Genomic DNA, 9703 nt, shown 5'->3' on the forward strand with positions numbered 1-9703 from the left:
ATCATTAGAGTCTGAGGTTTGATTTGAACTCAGTTCTTCCTGACTACAAATTCTACACTCTGGCCTCTGAACCACCTAAAAGTCTCATAGGGAAGATGAAAGAGGGAAACAGAGCCTTGTGGGACACCAACATTCAGAAGGTAGGAGAAAAGTGAAGCAGGCAAAGAAGTTACAGTTAGATTAGCAGGAGAGGTACCTGGAGACAAAAAGAGACAGAGACAGATAGAGAGACATAAAGAGAGATAGACAGAGGCAGAGACAGAGACAGACAGAGACAGATAGTACTATCAGAAATCAAAGAGAAGAGAGGGTCAATCACATAAGACAGGCAAAGAGATTCGGAACTGTGAAAAGGCCATTTTATTAAGCAACTAAAGTAATTAGTAAACCTAAAGAGAGTAATTTCATTTAAGTGGGAGGGATGGAATCAATCAATTAATGCATGAGCTTTTGTTAGGCATCTACCATATATCTAGCACTGTGGTAAGAAATGAAAATACAAAGACAAAAATAAAACAATCTCTGCCTTCAAGGAGCTTACATTCTCTTAAGGACATAACATGAATATTAATGAATGAGAAAGCTTTTATTAAGTGCTTCCTATGGGCATGACACTGTTCAAAGCTCTCGGAATACAAATACAAGCAAACAATCTTCAAGAATCATTTTTTGAGAAGGGAAAGACAATGCATGAAGGGGGAAAGGGTGGGGTGGGGTGGTGAAGAACATGGGGTCACTCTTATGCAATGTGGTTCAGAAATGGCAGTCAGGAAGTCCTTTGGAGAGCAGGTTTGGGGGAAGATAAGTGACAAGTTCATTTCTCACATATAAATATATGCAAAGTAATACAAGGAAGCCTTTGGATTTGGGGGGAAACTGGAAAAGCCTCAATTAGGAGGTGATATTTAAGCTGAACTTTAAAGGAAGGTAGAGATTCTGAGAGGCAGAGGTGAAGAAGAAGGGCAGTCCTGGCCTGGGAGACAACCTGTGCAAAAGCAGAGATGGATGACATGAGCAGCAGAACGGATGATATTTTGGCAGGATTGAAGGCTACATGAAGGGAACTCATGTGAAAAAAAAAAGCCTGCAGGGTAAGCCAGAGCCAGGTCGAGAAGGGCTTGAATTGACCAAAAGAGGAGTCCGTATTTCATCCTGGAGGCAGTAGGGAGCCACTGGAATTTATTGAGCAGGCAAGTGATGAAGTCAGACCTGTGCTTTAGGAATTTCACCGTAGCAGCTGTGTGGAGGATGGATTGGAGAGGGGAGACACTGGATAAAGGGAGATCAATTTGCTATTGTCTAAATGAGAAGTAACCAGGGCTTGAACTAGGGTGGTGGTTGGGTGAGTGGAGAGAAGGGGAAGTCAGATTACAAAGGGTTGAAGAGTGAAACAGTCAAAGCAGCCAGCATAGATGATTCTTCTTAGAATTTTATCAGTGAAAGGGAAGAGAGAGCTAGGAAGGCAATTTGAGGGGATGCATCATGGCAAAGCTTTTGGGGGGGGGATTGGGAAGACCTGAGCATATTTGTTAGTTTAAAGGAAAGGAACCAGCTGAAAGGTAGAGAGCGAAGATGCACTGTAGGGGTAAAGTGAAGGAGGGAGCAAGGTCCTGGGTTAGGTCAGAGGTGGGGGGAATGGAAACAAGGAGTGGGTAACCTCTACAGAGAGAACAGTCATCTCATCTTCTCAAAAAAGAGGTAGATGGAAGACAGTGTGGGAGAGATTAGGTTTGGATCAACACCTCACACCCTACACCAAGATAAATTCAAAATGGGTGAATGACTTGAACATAAAGAAGGAAACTATAAGTAAATTATGTGAACACAGAATAGTATACATGTCAGACCTTTGGGAAGGGAAAGATTTTAAAACCAAGCATGGCTTAGAAAGAGCCACAAAATGTAAAATAAATAATTTTGACTACATCAAATTAAAAAGGTTTTATACAAGCAAAACCAATGTAACCAAAATCAGAAGGGAAGCAACAAATTGGGAAATAATATTCATAACAAAAACCTCTGACAAAGGTTTAATTACTCAAATTTACAAAGAGCTAAATCAATTGTACAAAAAATCAAGCCATTATCCAATTGATAAATGGGCAAGGGACATGAATAGGCAGTTTTCATTTAAAGACATCAAAACTATTAATAAGCACATGAAAAAGGGTTCTCAATCTCTGATAATCAGAGAGATGCCTATCAAAAGAACTCTGAGGTATCACCTCACACCTAGCAGATTGGCTAACATGACAGCAAAGGAAAGTAATGAATGTTGGAGGGGATGTGGCAAAGTCAGGACATTAATTCTTTGCTGGTGGAGTTGTGAATTGATCCAGCCATTCTGGAGGGCAGTTTGGAACTATGCCCAAAGGGCGACAAAAGACTGTCTGCCTTTTGACCCAGTCATAGAACTTCTGGGGTTGTACCCCAAAGAGATAATAAGGAAAAAGACTTGTACAAGAATATTCATAGCTGCACTCTTTGTGGTGGCAAAAAACTGGAAAATGAGGGGATGCCCTTCAATTGGGGAATGGCTGAACAAATTGTGGTATATGTTGGTGATGGAATACTATTGTGCTCAAAGGAATGATAATGTGGAGGAATTCCATGGAGACTGGAACAACCTCCAGGAAGTGATGCAGAGCGAGAGGAGCAGAACCAGGAGAACGTTGTACACAGAGACAGATATACTGTGGTACAACTGAACATAATGGACTTCCCCATTAGTGTCAATGCAATGTCCCTGAACAACCTGCAGGGATCTATGAGAAAAAACACTATCCACAAGCAGAGGACAAATGGTGGGAACAAAAACACTGAAGAAAGGCAACTGCTTGACTACAGGGGCTGAGGAGACATGATTGGGGATGGAGACTCTAAATGAACATCCTAGCACAAATACCAACAACATGGAAATGGGTTTGGATCAAGGACACGTGATACCCAGTGGAATCCCGCATCAGCTATGGGAGGGGTGGTGTGAGGGGAGGGAGGAAAAGAAAATGATTTTTGTATTCAATGAATAATGTTTGAAATTGACCAAATAAAAATAATGTTTAAAATAAAAAAGAGGTAAAAAAGGGAGGATGTTGGAGACCAGTTTCATTCTAGCTAGCAATCAAGTTTGAATTAGAATTCAGTTCTCTTTGCTTTCAGTTCATTGCTTTTTGTTTTTTAACCATCACTTTATCCTGTCTCTCCAGCTTATGGGAAGACCTGAGTAGGGGGGAAAGTCTTAGTTCACCACAAACTCAATATGAGTCAACAGCCAAAAAGCTACTGTAATCTTGGGCACTATTAATGGAAGTCTAGTGTCTAGAGTGAGGGAGGCGACCATCTTGCTGTTCCTGGATCAGTTCAGGTAACATATAGAACACGTGTCCAGCTGTTAGTGTCTCATTTTAAGAAGGACACAGACAATCTCTTCCACTAAGGTCCCTGCACAGAGTAGGTGCTTAAAAATGCTTGCACCATGAAATTGATTAAAGGTCTTTAAGGCATATGGAGAGGAGATAAGAGTGCTTAGGTTGGATGGCCTCAGCCTTCTCAGTAAAGTGAGTGAGGCTGGCTGCTGAGAGGGATATGGTTGATGAGGGAGACTTAAGGAGAGAGGGTAAAGGTTTGGAAGAGAGAGTGAGAAATTTGAAAGAGAGCTAACAAGAGATGAATAAAAGGATTGCCAAATAGCAGTGGGAACTCAGGGGAGATTAAGTAGCATGAATTTGTCAAGGACCCAAACAGCAGGGTTTTGAGACTTTCTCCAGCAATGCTCAGCAGCCCAGAATGTAAGTGGATTTGTTACTGGTGGGCAACACTAGGGATTGTTGTAATAATTCAAGGGTTTCAAAAGAGGAGATTTTTTTCAGCACCTTTCTTCTCCCTCACACTCCTCATACTCCATTCCAACCCCTATTGATGATTTCCTTGAGACAGACTCATCCTATGTCAAGAGAAGTCAGCTCCTTTATCTTTCAGGATCTGAGAAATCCTGTCTGAGGCATTTCCAGATGGGCCTTCCTCTGGATGGGCATGTGGTAGGGGAGGGCAGGGGGATACAGGCACCAAAAAGAACAGTGACCATGCCTGTTAATGGCCACATGCTCTGAGCCCAAGAATAAATCATAAAACAAAATGCCAGGGCAGCAAAGATTCTCTCAATGCCATGGAAGCACCTGCCCTTCCTGCCTGCCCTCAGTTCCTCAACATTGAGCCACCATGAGATAATACACACTTGATGAGCTGGAACTTTCTGATGCTGAGAGCAGGTGGCTGACCTATAAGAAGGCATCCTCCCCAGCTCTCCCAGAAGAAGGAGGGGCTGTGGCTGTGAAAGGAGATTGCTCAAGGGAGACCAGGAGCACTTAGAAAACAAAGCCAGCATGGGTTCATCGAGAACAAGTCATGCCAGACTAACCTAATTTCCTTTTTTTGACAGGGTTACTAAGTTGGGTAGATAAGAGGAATGCTGAGGATAGAGCATATCTGAATTTCAGCAAGGTGTTTGACAGAGCTCTCAAAATAGCCTTGTGGACAAGATATAACTATTTAAGTAACTGAACCCAAAGAATATTGCTTTATAAATCCATGCCAACTTGGGGGTAAGGCTTCCAGTAGTGACCAAAGGACTCTGTCCTGGGCCCACTCTTGTCTCCTAAAACCTTTATTTATTGGTGACTTTAATACAGGCATAAATGGCATAGGCAGATGTTGGAGGGATAGTTAACACACAGGATGAAAGAGTTAGGATCTAAAATGATTGTGATGGGCTAGAATAATGAGCCAAATCTAATAATGGCATTTAATATGGATAAATGTAAAGTTTTATGCTTGGGTTCATAAAGTCAACTGTACAAGTATGAGATGTAGAATAACTGGTTTATTAGCATAGATTACAGAATATAAGAGCTAGAAGGGACCTTTGAAGCCATCTAGTTCTACCCTCTCATTTTGAGGATGGAGAAATTGAATTCTAGAAAGGCTGAATGGCATCCAAAGCCACCCAGCTAGCAAATGAGTTCTAACTAGAATCTTGGTCTCTCTCCTTCCAGTCCAGTAGGTTCTCCCCAAACCCCATTACTCTTTCCTTTGATCTCCACCTTACATGAAGACTTGGTTGTTTTAGATGACTGTCCTAATCCTTTTCTTACCTATTTGACTTCTTCTTCTCAGTCCTCTTTGTTCTAGCAATGGAGGACATGCTTGCTACAAGTGGGTGTTTCCCAGGTCTCGGTCCTTGGCCTTCTTCTTTTCTCACTCTATACCATTTCATTTGGTGATCTCATCAAATTCCATGGGCTCAATTACTATATTTATAGTCAAGATTCTCAAACCCAGTCTTCTCCATTGACCTCCAGTCTGACATCTCCAACTACCTAATTGTCATCTTGAACTGAATCTTCTGTGGACATCTTTAATTCAACATGTCCAAAAACTGAATTTATTACCTTTCTCCCCCAAACCTCCCTTCTTAATGTTCCTATTACTTTCTAAAGAAGCATCACCCTTTCAATTACCCATATTTGTAAGTTAGGAGTCATTCTAGATTACTCACTTACACCTTCCCCATCCAATCTGTTGCCAAGTCCTCTCAATTTTGCCTCCATAGTGTCTGTTGTCCCTTCCCTCCTCTAACCTTGCCATCACTCTGGTTTAACTTCTTAGCACCCTATGCCTGAACTTTTCCAGTAACTTACTGGAACCTCCACTTAGCTGTTACATTGATCTTTCTAATGCATGCATCTAATCGTGTCACACACATTATCCCTCCCTCCTCCCCCCAATTTGATAAACTTTAATGACTCTCTATCACATCCAGGATCAAATATACAATCCTTTGTTTAGCATTCAGTGCCCTTCATAACCTGTTCTCTTATTGTCCTCATATCTTATTCACAGTCCCTCTTATGATCCAGTGACACTGACATCCTTGTTGTTCCTGGCATAAAATACTCTATATCCTTGCTTCAGACATTTTCTCCAGCTGTCCACCATGCTGAAATTCTCTCCCTTATCTCTTCCTCCTGGGATAGGAAATCTACCCCATTTTTCATAATTGCAAGTGCTTTTCTTCTCTTCATTATTACCAATTTCATCTGTTTGTATCTTGTTTGTTTTTCTTTTGCTTATTATGTTCCCAATAAGACTTTAAGCAACTTGAGGACAGGGGATATTTTTTGCCTCTTTTTTTTACCTCCTGAGCACTTAGCACAGAGGTGGTATTTAATAAATATCTATTGGAGGGTGGGGCAGCTAGGTGGCTCAGTGGATTGAGAGTCAGGCCTAGAGATGGGATGTCCTGGGTCCAAATCTAGCCTCAGACACTTCCTAGCTGTGTGACCCTGGGCAAGTCACTTAACCCCCATTGTCTAGCCCTTACTGCTCTTCTGCCTTGGAACCAATGTACAATATTGATTACAAGACAGAAGGGAAGGGTTTTTTAAATAAAATAAAATAAATATTTATTGGTTAATTGACAAAAAAAAATTGCTGAGAGTCAGCAATATGACTAAAAGTCAAACTAGACTTCTAGGAGGGCTTTAAGATAAATCCAGAGCCCAGAGTGAGAGCAGTGACCTCTGTCCATTATCCTCTGCCTAGATAGGCTACATCTGGTGAATTGTATCCAATTGTGAGTTTCTCATTTAGGAAGGGCATTGTCAATCGATTCCCCTTACATTCCATTAGGGCATGGAGGTGATTCTTGTCACTCAAAGGCTATGTCATGCTCTTGTAGGTCCAACCAAGCTGAAGAGGCTAAGTTAGACTATGAAAGTCTCTAATGATGAGATAGCAAGAAGAGTAAACATTGGCCCTTAGAAAGAACTTTCTGACAGAGAGGTATAGAAAGGAGGGAGACTCCAGGGATCTTTCTGAAGATGAGAGGTCCTCCCTTCCTATCAGTGACAGGCCAGTTCCTCCAGGGCCATAAAGGAATAGATGATCAAAGATATAGCTAGACTGGGTTGGGTAAGATCTTTGGGGCTTTGAACTATTTGTCCTGTTTGGGTTTCTGCTTTCCATCAGGGGTTAGATCGCCATCTGGACCTGTCCCTTTATAATATGTCATGATCCTATAAAGGATGTTCTGGGGAAACATGGAGATAATAGGATAGAGCACTGAGTCTGGAATCAGGAAGATTTGAATTCAAATCTGGCCTCAAACACTTGCTAGCCATGTGAAGGTGAGTCATTTAGCCACTATTTGCCTCAGTTTCCTTAACATTAAAATGAGGATAAAAATATCACCTTCCCAGGGTTGTTCTGAGGAACAGATGAGATATTTGTAAAGTATTTGGCACAGTGTCTGGCACATAGCAGGCATTTAACAAATCCTTGTTGCCCCCAACTCTAGATTCTAATGTCGGGACCCCTGTTTTCATGGCTTAATTTCTAAAGCTCTTTCCTACATTCAGGTAAATAACTCTAGTTGCTTCCAGCTGAAGGCTGTTGATTATTTAGCTCTGGGGATTTCCCCTCCCTCCCTTGCCCATGCATTGATCTTGTCCATTCACCCCCCCCCCATAGTTGGCAGAAAGAGGGATAGAGAGAACAGATAGAGCAAGAACAGGCAATAGGAGGCTCTTTCAAATTTTATCTTCTGACCCAGGCTCCCACTGAGGGCCTTGGCTGGGTCTAGAGGTACATGCTGAGAAATTGTTTGGGGGAGGAAAAGGCAGTTAGACAAGTATTGGAGTCAACTAAATACCTTTAGTTAGCTGTATCAGCATGGGGGAGTCAACTATTCATGGGACAGGAACCTAGGACTCTGACTAGACTGAAATCTCAATGGGAGACAGACATATTGTCTGCCCTGAGAACCACTTATGTAGCTAAATGCATCTTAAGTTGCATTAGCAGAAGCTCAGTCACTAAAAGGGGGGAGGAGGACTCTGCCCTGGGCAAATTCCATTTGGAATATTGTGTTCTGTCCTAAAGTCACATTTTAGGTAGGGAATCATCAATATGGTGATTTTCCAGGGAAGAGTGACTTATATGGTACAAGATTTAAAGACTGTGCCAAAGGAAGATCAGTTGAAAGAACTGGTGGTGTTTAGTCTGGAGAAGAGAAGGTGCAGGGTAGGGATAGGGAGAAAGGATGGTCTTCCTCATGGAGAAGAGGAATTAGACTTCTCCTTGTCCTTAGAGGAGAGAAAAAGCATTGGGAGGAAGTACTGGGACACAGATTTCAGCTTAAGGAAACTACAAATCTCCTTGTTGAACATGGAAGAGATTGCTTTAGAGGGCAGTGAGTTCTCTGTCACAGGAGGTCTTAAAGCATAAACCATAAAATGGATTCATGATTTGTGGTGAACCAAAGAAACCTTGGAACAATCCCAAGTTTAGGATTTTAGCCTTGCTGTTGGGTAGGTCTTAAGTCCCCTACTCGGTCATTTTCTAGAAATAAGGTACCACTATCCTTTGACCTTAATTTAGAAGAAAGGAAAGAAATAAACCTTATTTAAGCATCAAAATAAGTACTTTACAAATATTATCTTTGTTTTTACAAATATTATCTTGTTTGTGCCTTAAAACAATTATAGGAATTAGGTGCTATTATTATCCCTAATTTTAAGTTGGGAAAACTGAAGTAAATCTAGGTTAGATGACTTGACCAGGGTCACACAGGCTAGTATGTGTCTGAAGTCAAATTTAACCCAAGTCTTCCTTGCTCCAGGCTCAGTAATCTAACCACTGTAGCACCTAATGGGAGTAGATCTGGACACATGATATTCACTAGGACATTAGGATTTCAGCAATGTGGCATCATCATCACCCAATCTTAATAAAATAAATCAGCTAGGAATATTTGAGGCAGCACAGGGTTGGGGGACACATGATATTGGTTTAATTTTTGGTTTTACCACTGTGCCTATAGGCAAGTCCCTTCTCCCCTCTATACCTCGGTTTCTTCTTGGGTGAATAAAAGAGGACTGGTAATCCTCTTTCCACTTACCTCCCTGAGCTGTGCTAATTCTTGCTTAGGGCTTTGGCCACAGATGTGCCCTTTCTTCCCCCCTCCTCCCTGCCCTGGGCTCCCTCCCACCTTCATGTTGGTCCATACAGAGAACACTCACTTCTTTGATGAAATTCATGAAGCGACCTCCAAAGCGCCAGGCTTTATGACGGTGGCACTGCAGTGAATTGACGGTCATCTGCGGGGCCCGCTGATAGCACACAGAGACAATATGGACAGCATCGTACAGCAAAGCCGCATCTGTCTGGAATGGAAGGGTAGGGAGGGGGCAGTGGAGCTGAGGATAGCTTCCCTCAGGCCCAAGGGACCCTCCCTTCTCTTCATCCCCTCTACTGACCCTTTCTGCCCCAGTCACCTTCCTGGACTCGGTCCTCCAGCTGCAAAAGAGACTTGGGGCAAGGACGAGCCATTTCTCCATGCCATTGTTGAATGGAGTGACAGCTCCTGAACCATTCCAGTCAATGGAGATCTCCTCTCCATTTCACAAAAATAGGAAACTGAGGCAGCAGTATGACATGGTACTTGTCCGTCATCATGGCTCCACATATCTCTCTAGATCCATGTCTATCTTACCCAATTGCTAAATATGGGTTAAGGCTGTCCAGGAACCCCACTGCCTCCAAGAGGAGTCTGGCCCCATCTGGTCTGGTCTAACAAGGCTATTAGCTCAGCCTTTCTGACAAAAGCTTTATCAGCTTTTCCAACTCCAACAGGAGGGACAGAAAG

At 42.4% G+C, this 9703-nt stretch overlaps 1 protein-coding gene across 2 annotated transcripts in view; it reads right to left on the reverse strand.

Annotated features, from left to right (window-relative positions):
• Positions 1-9703, reverse strand: part of GRIK3 (glutamate ionotropic receptor kainate type subunit 3) — a 344698-nt gene that overhangs the window by 99547 nt on the left and 235448 nt on the right. For both annotated transcript variants that reach the window (XM_001380822.4, XM_056795163.1), the window contains exon 7: positions 9078-9221. In XM_001380822.4, coding sequence (XP_001380859.1) covers positions 9078-9221 — 144 coding nt within the window. The remainder of the gene's footprint in view (positions 1-9077; positions 9222-9703) is intronic.

Source organism: Monodelphis domestica, chromosome 4, assembly GCF_027887165.1.
Source record: "Monodelphis domestica isolate mMonDom1 chromosome 4, mMonDom1.pri, whole genome shotgun sequence".
NCBI lineage: Eukaryota > Metazoa > Chordata > Mammalia > Didelphimorphia > Didelphidae > Monodelphis > Monodelphis domestica.